The sequence below is a fragment of the Corvus cornix genome, chromosome 15 (genome assembly GCF_000738735.6).
Source record: "Corvus cornix cornix isolate S_Up_H32 chromosome 15, ASM73873v5, whole genome shotgun sequence".
Lineage (NCBI taxonomy): Eukaryota > Metazoa > Chordata > Aves > Passeriformes > Corvidae > Corvus > Corvus cornix.
In genome coordinates, this window is record NC_046345.1 from 8,246,304 (window position 1) to 8,265,570 (window position 19,267).

Sequence of the window (19,267 nt, forward strand, 5' to 3'; positions counted from 1 at the left end):
AGCAAAACTGAAACACTGTCTGGTTGAAACATTAAAAGGGACACTGGATTTATTTCTGATGTCACACTTTTTGAAAGATGAGCCTTTCTGTAACATGATTAAACATCCAAGGGATTATCTCAATTTCTATGAGCAAGAAGCTAATCATACAAGCAGTCAGGTACACTTGCTTGTGCGTAATATTTTAAATGTCATGTATAACACAGGTACACTGAGAAACTGTATTATCTAGTTAACACCATTTCACATTCTCAGTCACAGCTCTTAAAGCACATATTGCTTTAAGTAAACTCTGTGACCCTTTAAAAATGCTTTCTCAATTTGACACATGCTATAGAAAACTGTAAAAGCTACATTAGACTGAACTTTAGTGGAACTGAAGAGTCAGGCTACAACCAGACCCCTATTTGGCCTATGAAGCCATATTGAAATAACCAATTGACTATGCAGGAAACACCATAAACTCACAAAACTGGGTCCTTTGTAAGGCAGGCTGAACCATTTCCCAAGCTTTCGCTTCATCCAGCTGTTCATTGCCTGCCACCAGCATTTACACTCTCCAGAGCTCTGCTGAAGAAACGCGCTGCTCATAGTGTGCATTTTAGTGTTTGCAAACAAAACCACTCTGAAGGTGCAAATGCAGGCCCTGGTGCATCCCCCCCTGCAGCCCATGCACCAGCTCAGCTCCGCGGCTTCATCTCATGGGTTCGTTCCAGTCTCAGCCGGAATTACAGATCTCATTGTATGACTCCTGATCACCCGTACTCCCCCTGCAGTCCGACCAGGATCAGCTCCACAGCACATCCCATCCGCCTCCCAGCGGATCCTAAATTTAGATTATTTGTATTCTGGCAGTGCTGTCCCAATGTGCACAGTGTAATGTATTTGTCTGGGCTGTCAGCTTCTACTAAACCTCACAACAACTGGTTATATTTGCAATGAAGCAGTTAATTGGGACATCTTCTGAAGTCAGGAACTTTCTATTATCTTGACTTTTTTCCAGAGAAGATAAAAATCTGTAAAGTGCGAACAACAGTTCCCATATTAACAACTTTTAGAGTGCCAGTTTATAGCTTTCTAATCGTTAAGCACACGTACTGATCATTACCCACAGAACTGTACCATTATGATGAATCTAGTCACCAACACTTTAAATATTCAGATAGAAGGATTTATTTCCGCCCCAATCATGTGCAGCCTCACAAGCTGAAGCAACCATTCAGCTGTGAGTGCTATTTATCTGTAATGTGATAAATTTAAATGCAGATTTTGCAACTGCCCAACTGTTGTAGCCACAACATTACTCCTGTTTCAAGCTGTGGTTAGCAACCTATGACAACCTGCAATAGCACTGTTATTTAGATACTTTTGCAACATCATGTGAAAATCAGTACAAGCCCCAGTAGCAGAGTTTATCATTCCTGATTTTAAATATCTTGTAAATATATAACAAAGTTTTGACTAAGTAAAACATCAAGCACAACTGTACAAAATAAACAAATGACCATTTATAACCCAAGAAGTTGCACCACATAACTTTTAAAGCCAGTTTTTATCCTTCTGCTCTCTGGTACCAACTTCCTTTTTAAACAGAAGCCCAGGGAGGGGCTGCTTCCAAGAGCAGTGACCAGAAAGGCACCGCAGCTCTGAGCTCTGAGCCCACAGCACTGCCGGCTCAGGGGAGGGAAGCTTTTCACCAGGCACATGTGGCCGAGTGCCAAAGCTCAGCCCCTTCTGCCCACAATGCCTGCTGCATGTTCTTCCACCCATTCCTATTCCTCGCATGTTTCATTTGGGGCAGAACGGGAACAAGTGAGAGCATGCTGCAGCTGCCGGCAGGAAAGGAGCCAGCTCCTGGCAGTCCCTGCATCCCACAGAGGGCTGGTCCTTCACACTGAAAAACAACTGCCTGCTCCTCTGCCACGCTGCCTGCACGCTTTCCGCAGCATGGGATGTTCTTCCAACACTTTGAGGATTATTCACCTCGTGGCTGTTTCACAGGCTGCTCTCAGCATACGCGCACACACGCAAAATACACAATGCTACCGGCAAACATCCTAATTACAACTCTAAATAAAAGACGATTTGAAGTTTAAAAGGGATTTTTTTATCAGTAGCTTTGTGTTGCTGTGGAAACAGGATTCCAAGGGCATATCCAGAGATAAGAATCTTTCTGAGATATTGGATAATTCTGCTTACATTCAGAATAGGAAAGGCAAAAATAATTCCCAGCAAGCAAGCTGATCTATGGAGATCTTTATTCTTTTCATTCAGTCTACATTTAGCTCAATCATGGCCATTTCCACAACACACTGACATTTATCAAGTTACAATGCAAATAGCTTAAACTTATTTTTAAGATTGCTGTAAATAAAATAATGCAATATTATGAGACAGTAACAACCACCCTAACAGACTGTTTGCTACAATTTTTGGGGGTGGGGGAAGGTGGTTGCAGAAGTGCAGATTTGCAGAGGGTTTTGGGATTTTTTGGCGGGCTTTTTTTTAATAATCAGATGTTAACCCTTCCAGATTCTTCAGAATAATTAGTTTCTTCTTCTACATGATTAAGCCACCATCATAGTGTATTATTTTTTTAATAAAGAGAAAAGACTGGAAAAAGGATAAAAATAGTCAAAGACTATTTGAGGACACTGAGTAATGTGTCGTTTTTACACTGTTTAATGTATTTTTTATAGCCAACTGTAAACACCTACGTTTACTAGAAATATTTGTTACTTTCCTTTATTTATTCGTAACATTTTGAAGAGAAATAAGTGTATTGTTCATGAGGCTTTTTTATTAGCACTAATTTACAAAATCAGCACCTGGTTTTAGAAGGAACAAGTGCCTACTCATATTGGGATACATTTGCCGTGTTTCAAGAAACCTCAGTTTATGAACAGACAACCCATGTTGCACTCAGTTTTCGTTCTGATTTCTCAGCTTTCTCTAGAAGAGGTTTTCAATAGCAAAGCGTTTCTTAGGTTTGGAAGCTGTGAATTCAGGAAATAAACTACAGAAACAGGGCCATCTTAATACACTTCTACTTTTCTCCATTAAAGATTTAGTTTTACAGACTAACTCCTACCATGTCAGAAAGTCAGCAACCCATGAAAATGGAGTTACCTCACTATTAGATTCTTTGAAAAACAACAAACAAATAAAAAACCCTTCAGCCTTGAGGCTCTAGTTGCTTTACAACAACTTTATAACAACTTTAACAGGAGCACCATGTACTCCTTCATCCTACTCTGAGGGCAAAAGTCAAATAAGCTGTAATTCAGGACTCTGGAATCATCTATTGGTTTGCTACAAACACTCCCCATTGATTATTACCTTCTTAGTCTTTGGGAAACATCCATAAGCACTGACAGCTTATAATGAAAAAAGAGGCCAAAAAACTTGAATTCAACCTTGAGATAGCTCAGAGCAAGTCTAGGTACAAGACCTGCTGTGACACACAGCTCCCCACTGAAAACCACTGACAATTGGTCTCCACTTTCTTGTTATAAAAATGGCAGCAGGAGACAACTGAGCAACAAGGGAACATTAAAATAACTATACAGGAGATGTGATCCAATTTGCAGCAGTATGAATCTGGCCTTACCTGAAAACTCCTAACTAAATGTTATTTGAAAATCTTGGGGCTGGTTTGAGGCTTTTTAAGTAGTTTTTAATCTGTCAAGATTCTTGTAACAATGGATAGGTTATCGCTTTGGGGTTTCTAAACCTTTTATCATGACCCCTCTGCAAAGTAATTTTCATACTTACAAAGTCCTCATGTTCTTTATATATTTTATATATGTATCTGCATATTCCTAACTCTTGTCATCTGTTGCTTATCACCAAATGATCATTACTAAGGCTTTGGTTCATTTTTTATTATAGAAGATACCTAAACAAATTATTTTTGTTTGATATTTCTTTCAAAGTTGATTGTTTTCTTTTCCAACAAGGCAGAAAAGAAATATAATTTCTAAATGAGTGCCCTTTATTTTACCACAACCATAGCAAGGTGCCCATGTGACCCCTGCAGACTCCACCATGCTTTTAGTCAACCTCTGAGGCTTACTGGGTCAAACTGGAACAGCATTACCTTCACCTCTACCATCTATTGCTTCAGTCATCTTCCTCTTAACAATCCAAATCAATCCTGATAATAAAGCTTCCTGCTACAATTACGCCAACTCCCTCCTCCCATGACAAAGGTGAATAATTACTCTGAAGCGATTTTACTCAGATCTGATCTACTACAGGTTATTACCCTTCACACCACGAATTCTTAAGGCACCTTCATAACCTCCTAAGGAGATTTGCTTTCATTTCATTTCATTGCATCTGCTCAAATAATTCTAATTGATACTGGTGAGACACTGGCACAGGCTTCCCAGAGAAGCTGTGGATGCCCCACCCCTGGAAGTGTGCCAGACCAGGCTGGAGTTGCAGGAGCAACCTGGTTCAGTGGAAGGTGGCCCTGCAGGGGGTCAGTCCTACTCGATGCTTAAGGTCCCTTCCAATTCAAACAATTCTAGGCTCTAATAGGTTACAAAGACACAATTTTATTTTTCAGAATTTGAAAAGCAGAATTTGATGGATCCTTGCAAAAAATTCAATTTTAAGCTATTTACTATGCAGATAATAATTACTTAATAGTGTATTTTCTTAGATCACTCCCAGTATTTTGAAAACAAATAGCTAGTCATGCAAAATGGAGTCTGTTAAATTAATTACTTTTGCCAGAAGCTCAGTCAATTCATAAACCTGGGTGTGACAGACCAGATGATTTGTGTTTTGTTAGCACCTACTAAACAGAACTATGAAGAGCAGCAGTTCTAGAACTACACCTTAATACTAGCATTAAAAAAATATTGGCTATTTCACCCAAGGTTCTGTACTGTTTGGCTAAAGATGTTATTTAATTTATGGTGTTTTGATTAATCTTAGTTGTTTGGAAAAAAATCAATTCTCTCAATCTCTTCTAATACGTATTTTTCTTTCCATGCCTTTAGCTGTAGAACACTGTGACTTCAAACCACCATGTATGCCTACTCTGTTTTATGCCACTTCACTTCGTCTTCAGAAAATAGAAAACTCTTACATCTCACTTTATCTACTTCTTCCCTTCCCACTTCCCTTCCCTATTTTAGAGGTTTACTGGTTCTCCACTGCCAGTATTTCCTTTGATAGCATTGATGCCAAATTTAACAAACTTCACTGCTATGTTTAAAAGGCCTTTGGCTATCTGTGAAATAGACCCTTGATTCCAAAGGCACCCATTGCTTTTGATAAAATATTACGATATTAAATATCACTATTTTCCTTCTCAATATATAAATTCCTGTGGGAATGAATTTTGGGCTAAAATTGTAAGAGCTCCACAACATGAGACAACCTAAGTCTCACTGCATTCAAAGGAGTGGTTGTGGTTCACTCTCCCTTTTGTGCCTCACATGCCTTTCTCACTTTTTTGATATGAGCAGTGCCCTTTTTTGTGTCAGTTAAGAGAACTGAAGCAGCTCAAAGTTGAAGCAGGAACAGTAAAGAAGCCTTTACCTGCATAGTCCTGTTCCCTTCCTGTGTCAGCACCAGCACTCACAGGGCTTTGTGTCCATCATTTCAACTTATCACCTTTCAATTTTACTGTTTTATTAAGTCACTCTTCAGCTAAACCAGCTTTCCAACACAGCAAATGCTCCAGCTGTGCAGGCCCCAGCACAGGAGTGGAGGAAGAAATGACAGAGGGGAGGCGTGGAGGGAAAAGCTGCCCCTGCAGCAGCAACACAGCCCGAGATGAGCACAGGTCAGCCCTGCAAAGCTCAGCTCTGGAAAGCTCAGCTCGGGTGTCTGGGCCTGCCAGGAGAACTCAGCCTCCACACAGCCCATGAGGTGCCCACCTTGTCCCCCTGCGCTTAAGGCTCCCCAAGGGGCAACAAAAAGCCACCACAATAAAAAAGGAGAGGTCAGTAACATCACCACTGTTACTCCAGAGCCTGGAAAACAACCACCACATCCCCAAGCAGCAAAGCAGGAACCATAAATGCATGCAGGAAACATTTCTCCTTTCCTGGAGAGAAGGGAGAGCACTGCCAGAGAGCTGTGAGTGGTGATGGGATTAACAAATCCTTCAGTGTGGTTTAGTCTTTTGTCTGCTAAGGTTCTAATTTGACTTATATCTCAGATACTCCTCCTAAAATCAGCTTATTTAATTGATTCCAAGCCACATAAATCTTCAGAAGAGATAGTTCACAGTATTTCATTCCAACAGAAAATAGAACAAAATTATCCATGTACACTAAAAAGCAGAGATTTTCCTAAACCTGATGTAGAAATGTCAGTGCAAAATGAAAACTATCCCAAAGCACTGATGAAAACAAGGTCATTGCTACTGTCCACTCTGCCGTGGTTAGTTCAGTATTTCACTTGCAAACCAAAACACAACAAAACAACCAAACCACTAGCACTGAGTGTGCATCTCACCACTATCAGAAGTTATTTCCCTTCATATCTGATTACAAGGCATTTTCTGCATGTTTGTTCCACCTTTCTAACAAGACATGCCAACAGTAAACCCTCAGCATACTCACAGCTTGGTGTTTTGTTCAGAGGAGGTATCAGCATTAAAACACTCTGGCTACTGTAGCTGAAAGGAAGCTATTTCACAATTATGAAACACTTTAAAAAAATACAATATAAAAGTCAACCAGGATGTAATTTGGGATATTTTGCAACATCCAAATCCCAATAAAATTGGGCAAATTCTGGACTGAAGCATTTTGGGGAGTATTGATTTGGAGTGCTCAAATTATCTTAAATTTTACATCAGCAATATTTGTGGAGCAATCTGCCTTCCTTCCAAACAGGCAAGAAGTAAGGTGCCACAGTGGCATCTGCTAATTTTAAGAGAATCTGCAAAATGAAGGAATTGCACATTATAATCTGTAAGCCTAATTGCGAGTTGCTGGTACTTAAAACATACCTACAACACAGACGAATTACTTTCCACCATGTAACAAAAACTCTCATTTGCATCCTAATCACCACAGAGTATTTCAGTATTTTATGAAAATTCTCTTAAAATACAAAAGAAGAACTTCCAAGAGAAGAGATTTCCTCTTAAGAGAACTTAGGCAGTTGGGATTTTGGGTACTGCAAACCAGATGGACAGTAAAAACATGTGCACCACAACGCTGCTAAAACAGGACTGTTGTGAAGATCCTGCCCCAATCTAACAGAAAAATATTTCTATTACAGCCTTTCTACAAGACATATATACACAAACCAGTATTTAATCCACCACTAAGAGGTCACTGGGCTGGAGGGACACAGCACAAGCCCAGGCAGCGTGGAGGCAGCTGGGGCACCAGGAGGCTCCCGGGTGCAGAAGGGGCTGAGGGGACCCGAGGCTGTCCCTGTGCTGGCTCTCCTCAGCGGAAATGGGTGGAGACAGGAATGCTTGTGAAACAGAAACCAACTCCTGCACCTCGATGGAGCACGGGAAACCCTGCCAAAGTATCTACCAATAGCTCATCAAATAATCCCATCTGAATCAGTGACATTTATTACGAACTGGATCTTATTAATCTATCTGCTCAAAGCTGACAATGAAGTGTATTTGGATTTTTGTGCATCTTGCAAAAAGATGAGTTTGAGAATAGCTTCTTCATATACCCAAAAGTTGTATTAAACCAAAGGAAAAAAAGCTCCCTTCTGAAAAGGAGATTCATCCCCAAGCAAACCACCATCTTTAATAACTGTCCTGCCAACTAGTAGAATGTAGATTTTACACAGACAAATCACCTGAAACAAACTACACTGCTGAATTTCACATTATTACACTATTATTTTTATTTACCTTACAATACAGTAAAATAAAAAGTTATATTTTTGAATATGTTTATAGCTCCATACACTTCATTTAAGTGATCTGGAAATCAAAATCAAATACAATAGAAATCACTTAATAAAATGTTTCTGGGTTTGGGATTTTTTTCCAGATATTATTTTAAAAGTTCCTAAAATACTTCACTTTAAGTGAAAGCATTCTCCAAATTATCAGAACAACATCCAACTTCATCCATGAGCAGTGCCAGCTCCCAGCGACAAAGGCTGACCAAGGACTGGGCTGCGTTACATGCGCAGCCAGCAGGTCAAGGGAACTGATTCCTGCTGTGAGGGCACATCTGGAATTCTGCACCCAGTTTTCCTCCCTCCCAGTACTGGACTAAATCCAGCAGAAAACCATTAGGATGCACAGGGAACAGAAGGATGTGACATTAGAGAAAGAAAATTGAAGAAACTGGGTTTGTATAGGCTAGGAGGGAAAAAGGGGGTGGTGATGGTAAACATCCAACTGCTCTTTTAAGTTACATAAAGGGGAATCACTGAGAAAAGTGATCCAGACTCCTCTCAGAGACAAAGAGTACAAAGGACAAGAGGGGATGGTCCCGAGTTGCAGCAAGGCAAACTCTCATATTTTTAAGGGGCAAAGTTTCACTGGACAATTGGTTCAACACTAAAACCAGAAGCTGCCCATAGATGTAGAATCTCCTTCCCTGGAGATTTTGGAAATATTGAGTGGACACGTTGAGCAACTTGGTCTAATTTTGACATCAGTCCTGCTTTGAGTAGGAGGTTGGACTACATGACCTCAGAAAGTCCCTTTCAACCTACATTAGGCTGTGAAATATTCCATAGCAAGATGTCATAAAATATTTTCATTAAATACCAAATCAATCAGTTATTTTCATTTCTAGATCACAGCTGAAATCTATGACAAGGCATCAACAGAAAAAGCATTAAAAAAATTACTATGTTGGAGAAGTACTAGTTTTCAACACAAGCTGAGCTCTACACCTACTCAGTTGGTAAAGCACCAACTCTTCTGTGGGCTGTAGATCCCCACCCCTGAACAAGGAGCCACTGAACTAACAGAGCCTGGTGTCCTACAAATACACATTTCTAGTCTCAGGACTACCAATAAATCCATCTGTGAAACTGGGGCATGTCATATCTCCTTGGGGAGTCTGATTTCTCACATGTGACCTGATGCAATCTCTTCCCCAGTGGAGCAGCATATAGGATCTCTTCACTCTAGCAAAATACCTATTTTTGCAAAACTTGCAGAATATCTTCCCATCTTGAAGACTTCCACCATCTGCAAGATTTGATGGAGGGCAGGCAACAGGTACTAGAATCATATGTAAGGGTATGGGAGATGGACTGACGCAGCCACATACAGATGCTGTGAACATATAAGCCTTTTTTCCTTAATAAAGCATGCTTCAAAGAAAACCCATAAGTTATCTCTGTCTGTTTCCATGGGATGGATCATGCTTTGCTACAAAAATGTGTATTTATTTATAAAATGCAAGTGTCCATGAGCTGCACTCTCCAGCTAAGCCAGTATCCCACTGCTTTGGGCTGGCAGCAAAAGTTGCTACCTCTCATCTTCCACAAACTTGGAAGACAGCTCTGACACAGAGCAAGTGGCTGCTGCCCATCCCTGCTGCACAGCTTGTGAGGGCCCACCTGTCCATCACTGGGAAGAGCAGGAAAAGCAGCTCTAATTGCTTCTCTGGGTTCCCACGCCAGGTTAGGCAAGTGCTAGAAGCCTGAGTGACTGAAGGGAAGTGCTTACATCTGCCTTCTCCCCAGAGGGAAGAAGCTGATAACTAGCCACCAATTACACTCCCTAATTCCCTCCTCTGATCCTTGCACGGGAGGGTTGGCTAACTTGTATCAGCTCCCTGCTCTCCTTATCACGCAGACAGAACATGTTAATTATCCATACTCAACCTGGGCTCCCTAAAAGCACACGCAAACAGGGACACGGATCCCTGCGCTGGCTCCATCATTAAAGGGCTCTCTCTCTCTCTGGATCAAGGCAAGAGTTAACAGAACAAACACGACAGGCTGTTTCTGATCACTGCCACTGAGCAGACCACCCCAAAAATCAGTCTGACCCCCACAGAGGATGAAAAAGCTACCTTTTTACGTAACTCGAAAGAAACTATTAGGCAACCATCAATCCCATTCAAGTTTGCATGTTTAAATATAAATATCTATGCCTTGCAGATCATTCTATTCCTGATTTCTTTCTGATTTTAGTTTCTTTATTAATATGCTTCTCTTCATTTTAAATTATCAAGGCTCTAAAAGTAGGGCTGTTCCATGAGACAGTAGAGAGAAGTGTAACTTTAAAGAACCTACTGCCAAATATTTGAAATATTCTTTTCAGCATCACTTTAACATTTATCTATTGACTACCTAACTTCTAATATCACTCTTTCACAGCACATCAGTAACACAAAGCTCTCTTTGTAACAATGCAAACTCAAAGCAAGAAATCAACGACTTGAGCTTGAAAATTATTTTCTTCCAACTGCACTCATCTGCATTCAACTGCTTATTTATAAGCAGTTATTTGAAGCACTGATATTACTTCACATTCATATAAGCTTGATGACCAAAAAAGCTTCCAAAAACTAGGATAAAAATGAGAACATCCCTATCACACTCAATTCACCACTTCTTTCCAAAACAATTCTTTTTTTACTGTCAAATTATATTCCTTGCCAAATTACTACTGACCAACTGGATGAAGAACAAGTCACACCAGAAATTTAAAGCTCAGCTCTATCATGTTTTTATTGCTGTTCCAGTGTATTTGAAGTATGGCTTGTTAACAGGCTGCTTTAAAAAAATACTACTAATAATAATAAAACCAAGCCCACATTCGGGGAGAAAGAAACAATCCCAAAAATTTTTCCCAGTTTGTTGTGTCTGAAAGGTATTTCTGAAACTTTCAGACCTGGTCTAAAAGTGGGTTCCATCTGACTCTGATGTCGATAACGCCCTATCAATGAATGAAAGAGAAAGTCACCTAAAGAACTTTACACCAACCCCTCTCAAAACAACTAATTCTTAAGTGAAAGCAGAGGGGAAGAAGACAACACAATATTTACATATATTTGGGTAAATTAACTGAGAGTAACAAACATGACTGTATGACTAAGTAATTGTTCAAAGAATGTCCTGCAGTCCTAGGAAGTGCTGAGGATCTTGGCTCAAACTTTGCTCTGTGCTCACCCCCTAGTTTCACATGCAGAATGACCAAAACAAAAACGGTTAGAAAGGGGCTCTGACAAGGATCCACCTCCTGCCACTTCACCCTCTGCAACAAGAGTAAGGCACAAGCCTGTATCACAGGCTGAACGTTTTTGGCAGAGTTGAACTGGAGGACATTAGGATGGGGTTTGGCCTGATAACGTGCCTTTTCTGCTTACGAAGCTGAGAAAGTGCAACCACAACACAGCAGTAAATATACTGCTCTGCTGAGTTTATTTTTACTCAAAACCTGATTATGTAAAAAAATGACTGCACTAGGGAAAAGAGTTAAATGCCTTTAAAGGTTTTCAAACCCAGATGAGAGAACATTCACATACAGTCTCTTCAGCCAACATCTTCCTCTATTTCCTGTACTGGTATTTTATGTTGTGATCAATATTTCTCAAACATTATTCTCTCTGCTGCAAAAATCAAAATGGAAGACTGATCGTAACAGCACTACCCGAAGAATACTTCATTTGCCCTTTTACTCATATAATCAAAAGCATTTTATTGTTTTCAAATCCCTAATCCAATAATCTAGAAACATAAGAATCAGGATAAAAACGAGAAAGAGAGTGAAGGATTTTAAGAGTCAAAAGACATTCGTCTGCCATATAACAAGCCTTATGGCACAGTGTACTTGTAAATAACCATCATCTCCGAAGAGGTCCACATTAGCTGCGGGTTTAAAACAAAACCATCAGAGCCTGCTTTGCTTTCCTTTATTAAAGTGTACAAATTTAAATGGATTTTGTAGTTGCAGGAAACATCTCCATCTGCACACTCACAGCTTGCCCTCTACGCCACCCCCCAAGGGAGAAGCTTCTGCAGATCCTCACTGCATTAGCAACCAAAGCAAAACACGAAACACAGAGCATTAAACTGCACAACCTGCATGGCTGTGATTGATAGGTAATTGCATTTCATCGCAGTCACTACAAAACAGCACAGCTGCTATGGCATTAACTACAAGTGCATCCAACACTTTCCTGACCAAGCACACAGTATAAACTGAGACTTTGTTCCCTGTCATTTCACACCCAAGGCACAAGAGCAATAATCAAGAGCACAAAATACATAACGTGACATTTTACATTAATAAATTAAAGTAGAAAACACAGAATCCAAGTGCATATTTCAACTGAACTGGAGATTTAGAATTTTTGTTAGTAATTTTGTACAGCATTCACAGCAGACACAAAGTGTGAGAAGAAGCTTTCAAATAAAAAACCTTTTGGATTTGGAGGGGAAACAGCTTCAGTGCAGAAGTTTACCACACACTATTTGGAGGGGCAGAAGTGGCCCCATTTCCCCTGTATCTGCTCACTGGCACAGGGATGCCAAAAAAGGGCATCAACTGCCATTGTGCTGCTTCTCGAAGTCCCTGATCTGTGGTGAAATAGTTTAGCTTTTCAGTTTGTCTGTGAAACACAGTTTTTAACACCTCGTTGATGTGAACTGGACTGTCCCCAGCACACACCTTGGCAGTGCTATTCCTCAGGACCTTCAGAAACCTGACTGTGAATGCAAACCAGTGCAGCCACTACTGAGATTATCTGCACCCGTTTCCTTGCCCTGGCTCGGATGATAAAATAACCATAATAAAATACAGCCTGTACCAGAAGCTACATCAACAAGTTTTGGACTGGATATATTGCTGCGATTTCTAACACTGAAACAATAACAAGGATATTTATACACTGTAAATGGGATTTCTGATTTACATTTTGAAGGTTCTTCCCGTAGCAAAAAAAAAAAAAAGTGAAGGCCACAACACAAGAGAGGCTCATCTCCCAGCTAAACTCAGGCCTAGATGAAAGCTCCCCTCCCTGAAACACACAATGACTTCATCCTGACAGGCCAGCACAATTCAGTGACTATGTGCAAAAACCTACAGCTATAAAAATCTGTAACACACAGCTGAAGGCTGTGAGGTGTCCTTGCTGAGAAATGCACTGCTTTACAAAAGATTCCTTATCAGAGAGAGAAATTAATGCTGATAAAGCTTTCATGAAGTCACAGCCTGTAAGTAAGTCTCATTTAGTATCTCTGGTCAAAAATCCTACTGAAGAAACAGAGGCAGTGCTGGAAGAAAGTTGATAAAACAACAACAAAAAAGAGTTTTTCACCTGTATCCTTTAGGTTATCTCAGGAGTAAATGTGTTTTTTAACTAATGGAAGGGGTTTTACTAATGGAAGACAAAATATGAAATCCTAAGTAACGTCACTGAGCATACCAGGTTTATAACCCAGTCAACAGATACACAGATCACACAGCATCACCCCAGCTCACTGAGATTGCTAAAAAAATCCATCTCACACTCTTTATCCAGTTAGTTCACGTTTTTTGTAGTTCGTTAACCTCGCTCTTTAAGACCGATGTTACGCAGAGCAAACACACACGATCGCTTTTTAGTGAGACTTAGTCTAAGTCTTTATAATGCAATATAATCTAGAGCTAGGATAACTGAAGAGAACTTTCACCTGCACACGTTAACGCAGGCACTAATCCGGCCGGCTCTGCAGCACAGACAGCGCGTCCTGAGCAAAGTCAGGCAGCGGCAGCAACTCCTATGCTCAGATTCACCTTTTTTATCCCCGCGACCTCGGGCTGCTGCAGCCAGGTGAGCCCTCGCTGGGAGGGACGCGGGGCTGCCAGCAGGATTTACCACCTTCCCCCCCTTCCTGAACGTCTGCAACCGCACTACGGAGACGGCGGAAATAACGAGAGTGACCAACTCCAGAGGAAGAAGATATTAAAGAAAATAAACGCAGGAGCGAAACAAAACGAGACGCTCAGCTGCATCCACCGACGGAGGGATGGGGGGGTGCAGGGAGGGAGGGCAAAGAAGGGTGATGCCGGAGGGACAACCTCGGGAACACGCAGGGAGAAGCAGAGCTGAGGAGAGGGAAGCAGAGCTGCTCCCCCTCCCCGAGGGCAAGGGCGGGCTGGGCCCGCGGCCGGGCAGGGCGGCGGGAGGGAGGGAGGGAAGGGAGGAGGGAGTTGTCCGGGGCAAGGGCGCTGCCCCGGCGGCCGCACTCACCACACCATGCCGTAGGCCCCCTCGCCGATGTAGGAGAGGTTGGTGTAGCGCGGCCCCACGTCGAACACTTGTCCCCGCACCATCTCCGGGCCGCCGGCGCTGGCGGAGCCGCCCGCAGCCCCTGCCCCCGACACCGCCGCCATGTTGTCCGTGCCGGGAACCGCGGTGCCTGCGTGCGGGGGGGCGGAGGCGGGCGAGGAGGGGGGCGAGGAGGAGGATGAGGGAGGGAGGAGAGAGGAGGACGAGCAGGAGGAAGGAAGAGGCGCCGGCCGCTCCGCCGCTCCCGGCCCGTCGGCCCCGTCAGCGCCGAACCCGCCGCGGCCGCTCTGAGGAGGCGCCGCCGGCCGCGCGCGCGCGCATCGCCCGGCCCGGGAGGTGGAAGCGGGGGGGGGGGGGGGGGGGGCGAGGGCGCGCGCGCAGGGAGCGGCGCGGGGCGGGGCCGCGCGCGCGGCAGGGGGCGGGGCCGGGGGCGGGGCCAGGGACTGCGGTAACCGCAGCCGCTGGGGAGGGGGGGCGGCGGCCATGGGTCACGTGGGGCGCGCGGCGGGTCACGTGGGGCGCGCGGCCGTGCGGCGCCATTAGAGGCGTCAGGTGGCGGGCGGGAAATGGAGCCGGGCGCGGCCCGGGCTCAGCGGGCGGCTCGCTCCCAGCCCGCTCCCAGCCCGCTCCCAGCCCGCTCCGCGCTGCGAGCGCCGGAGCCCGGCGGCTGCCAGAAGGGCGAGGTCATCTGTGACACTCCCCTGCTGCAGCGCACAGTTTTGCAACCTCTTTTTAGCGTGTTGTTTTTACATGTAATTACCTTTTCCTGTTCGCTGCTTCCCGTATAAATGTAAATAAACTTTGTAGGGGAGGTGAAATCGCAGTTGAAGGTTTATCTCATGCTTTAAACATTGCTTGCAACAGTGTCGTACCTTTTCTGTTTTCCTGCAAGGCAGAGTTTTTCTAAAATAGCTTTTCCCTGTTTGCAGGGGTTTATGCCCAAGGATCGTAACTCCAGTTGTGACTTTTTTTCTGCAGTTCTCTAATGATCCTGACAACAACCGCTGGTTACTACTGACATTTTCACTCCCAACATCTCTGCTGCTTCTCAGCTGTCCCTACTTTGAAGCTGTCCCCACCCCTGTCCCTGACAATGTCTTGCTTCTCCCAACTCCCCGAGCTCATTTCTGGCGTCCCACCTTCTTCTGGCCCTTCCTGCTCCAGACCAGCTTCCTTTGCCATCGGCCGAACCACCGCAGTTTTCCGCAGCTGCTCCCGGCTGTGCGATCCCCTCATTACCCCTCGCTCGGCTCGCCGGGGCTCCGGGCAGCTTCTGCCCCGGGGTGAGGGGAAGTCCCTGGGTTCGGCTGCGCAGCCGGGTGTCCCCAAGGCCTCTCCCTTGGGGCAAGGCTGGCCCTGCGGGGCTGGCTCCAGGTGCCACCCAGCCTAGGCTGAAAGCGGAAAAGCTGTCAGGGAACAGCAACAAAATCTAATAAACTCCTCTCTGTATTTAACAGGCATTCAACTCTACAGCTTGTGTTTTTGTGTATTTGAGTGGGATAATGCTTCTGATGTATTATTTTTTATGTGCGTATAATGCTTTCAATTCCATGATGTGTTCTTCTGCTCTTTAGAAACACGGTGTTATTTTTCTCAGAAATTTTAGCAGTAAATGCAAGTGTTTAAATTTTCTGAAACCAAGTAAAATATTATTTTAAAGGTTCTCTTAACTCTAAAAATGAATTTGCTTACAGTTCTGATTACATACATAAATAAATCTGTCATCAGCAAATGCAAAACAAATTATTATGGAGAATATAACTTAAACACAGCCTGTCATAGCAAATTTAATTAAAAACTGGTGTGTATCTAAATTATTTTCTACCTTCACTGGGATGTGTCTGATCAAAAAGGAAACCGACCGGGCAGCCAGGAAATTGTGGAAGGACTGTCAGTTCCTTTGAGTGCTGTGTTCAAATATATGTCTAATCCAATTAAACCCAAATAAGTGGTCAGAGGCTGTGGCATGCTTTCCAAACAACTCCTCCCATGACAGAACTCGGTGCAGTATTTCAGTAAAGCTCTGCAATTGTTGAGATAGGCAGAGCAGATCGGAGTGGTATCAATCGGTTTTCAGCCTACTTAAATACACTGCCATTACCTGCACTTACTGTTGGGTCTTTTGCCTTAGCAAGGTGACATTAAAGCCTCAATGCTGGAAAGCATATAAACGTGTTTTAAGAAAACTATGAGTTCCATGATCAAAATAAAAGGGCTGTGTTGGGGGAAGAGAGGTGATACTTACTAAAAAATGATAGCAGATAATGAGAAGCAGTAAGAAAACCCCATTTTACTTCAAACAGAAATCAAGGCACTGCTGAGAAGAGTTTGTGTAAGCAGAAACAGGAATATTAAGAAAAAGCTAAGCCATAAGCTAAGTCAGTGTAAATACACCATGGTTTGGACTGTCTCCATCTTCAATCAAGTTCAGGAGTCACATGAATGAATTCACCCTACAACCAGGATCTAGAAATTCCCTGCACTGTTACTCATATCTGCCTTAACTGTTAATTTGTGTTCTGTAAATGGGTCTCTTGAAAAGGGAACATTGTACCACAAGGCCCCCCGAGCCCTGGGATCAGCAGTGCCGGGTCAGGCTGAGGACAAACACCACGGAGCTGCCCTACAGCGCCCCTCTGTAGTGGGGGTGGGAAGCATTTCAGATTTTTGTGCTAATTTAAAACTGAACCCACATCTCCCAAAACCATTATAATTATACTGGTTGCGTGATTTGCGTGGGACATTGCAGCCATGGCTTTCTTGGTAGCTGCTGTATGAGTATGTCAGCATGAACCTGAACCTCCCCATCATCCCAGCAAAACACAAGCATTAAGTATATACCAGAATTATTTAAAAAGACCTCAAGCCTTTGTGCGGGGGTGATGAGAGAGAGAAATAAGACATGTTAAAATGTTTTATAAAGATATATTTTAACTTCTAAGGCACTCAGGAACCATGGTGATGGTTCCTGAAATTGCTTAGATATGAGCTCTGATCCACAGGGAACTATCCTAAGATTCAGAAAGAGCATCAGCTGGTAATAACTTCTAGTCAGTACCTACCTGGGCTTGGCTGAATGGGTGACACACAGCAGAAATCCCTTGAGACTGATCTTCATGTGAACATCGACCACTGCTTTGGCAGCATAAAGTGACCTCAATGAAAATGAGGCTCTCCCTGTAATCTTGCACTGTTCGGAGGTTAAAACCAGTCTCTCATCCAAATTGCTGTGTACTTGGTACCAGAACAAATTTACTTTTCCCCCAGTATTTCCTTTTTTCCACATTCAACACTCTGATGGACTTTGTAGGGAGCTTACTGTGGCTTAGACACCACGGAGTTAAGATGAGTAAACAGATTGCTGTGGCTGTTCTGTGCATGCCAAGGGGAGCACAAAAGATTATTAATTGCAGAATGATTCTGTCAGTAACAGCCTTGATCCTGCACTGGGTATCATTCTGTCACTGTCAGAACCTGTCACTGTTGTAGGAGATGTCTTGTATTATCTATCATGTTCTAGTTAGATTTGCTGTTCACAAATATGGTTTGAAAACACAGTTACAATTTCAAGTCATTTTTATGTTCCTTAGTTTTAAACAAGTAGTTTACAATCATATGCTAAATATTTTTAAAGGGATCAATTTTACAGCAATCTTAAAAGCTTATTACATAAATCTAGCTATTTTAATTAATATACTGAAATTTTGTTGCTGTCTGTATAAAACTAAGTTGTTTTTATTTTTCAGCTGCAGTAGTAGCAGTATCCAGGCACTGTCCTGCAGTTCAGTAATGGAAATTTCCCAGCCTCAAAGCACACTCTGTCTCAGTCAGCTGCAATAAAACTCTGAGTGATTTCAATATTGTTGTGTGCCTTACTTGTCCTCGGTTATCTGGAACTTGTATCTTTTGAAAACCAGCTACTCCTCATGAGCTTGCTTCATCTTGCCCAAGACTTAAAATTCAGTAAACAAGCTGGGGATGATAAGAGAATTGAATCACCAGATAAAAAGTTATTTTACAGGACTAACAAAACAAAACATACATATAGTCAGTATTTACACAGCATACTACAGTAACTTGTGGGTCTTCACTGAAGTCCTGCTACATGACCCGTTTTCTTGTGCTGAAGCTTTGTACACTGGAAGGCTATGAAGTTCTTACAAAAAGATTTAGTTAGTACATAATATCAGTCTCTTGATCTCTGCATTTCTGGTATCATTCATTGCTAAGAAAATTTAAAAAAAAAAGGAAAAATTATTGCATAACTTCAGAAATCTAATAATTTACAAATACTAGAACATACAGTGTGTTTCCCCCACACTTATTCTTGGTTCATCTGTAGGCAGGACAAGTGATGCCTCCAGCAGAGGCAGAAGTCAAAGCATGTAGAAACAGGATTATTAGGATTTTATGTTGTTCAAATATTGCATTTTTAATGGTTTTTGCTCATAGCTAAAAATGTAGGGAACTTTTGTAATGAAGAGGTTGGCTGATGTGAGGACAGAGGAAAAAGGGTGATGCAAGAATGAATAAAAGAGAATATGGGGGGGAGGAATGTAAATTAAAAGTAAAATGAACAGGTAGTAGGGCTGAGCTGTGGGAATAGAAGGGTCCTAGTTGGAGGGGTGATATCCAGACCCCACTGCATCTGGCTGTGGGCAAGTAAAGCCCTTGGCGGACACACAAGTCTATTCATGGAGAACCAGTTTGGGGAATGATGCCAGGCCTTCTAAAAAGAGCTCACCAGGACTTGCTTTCCCTGACGTCGGCGTCTGCTGGGGTGACGTTCATCACAAATGCATGTGGCTGATGACTCTGATGGCACAAGTGCACGTCCTACATGTCTGCTGTTATTAGATTTAATCTAAACCATGGGCAGTGGCTGAACAGAAACAAGTGATAGGGGACAGTGCACTAATGGCATTCTGAGATTTTCACCAGGGTTGAAAATGCAGCCAGCATTGATGGCTGTACATCCCATGACAAGTGCATGGCAGCCTTTAGGAGCAAGCTGGAGGCCATAGCACAGCAATTCTGAATGCAAGGTTCCACATGCAAATTGTTACATGGAG

The 19,267-nt window shown here is 42.8% G+C and overlaps 1 protein-coding gene across 2 annotated transcripts in view; it reads right to left on the reverse strand.

The window, feature by feature from the left end:
* MAPK1 (mitogen-activated protein kinase 1) overlaps positions 1 to 14,488 on the reverse strand; it is a 40,502-nt gene extending 26,014 nt beyond the window's left edge. Inside the window, exon 1 of one of the 2 annotated variants that reach the window (XM_039560750.1) lies at positions 14,157 to 14,487. In XM_039560750.1, the coding sequence (XP_039416684.1) occupies positions 14,157 to 14,299 (143 nt within the window). In that variant the 5' untranslated portion in view covers positions 14,300 to 14,487. Of the gene's footprint in view, positions 1 to 14,156 lie in introns of both variants that reach the window. The other variant, XM_039560751.1, reaches the window with a different exon arrangement.
* Positions 14,489 to 19,267: the final 4,779 nt, after the last annotated feature.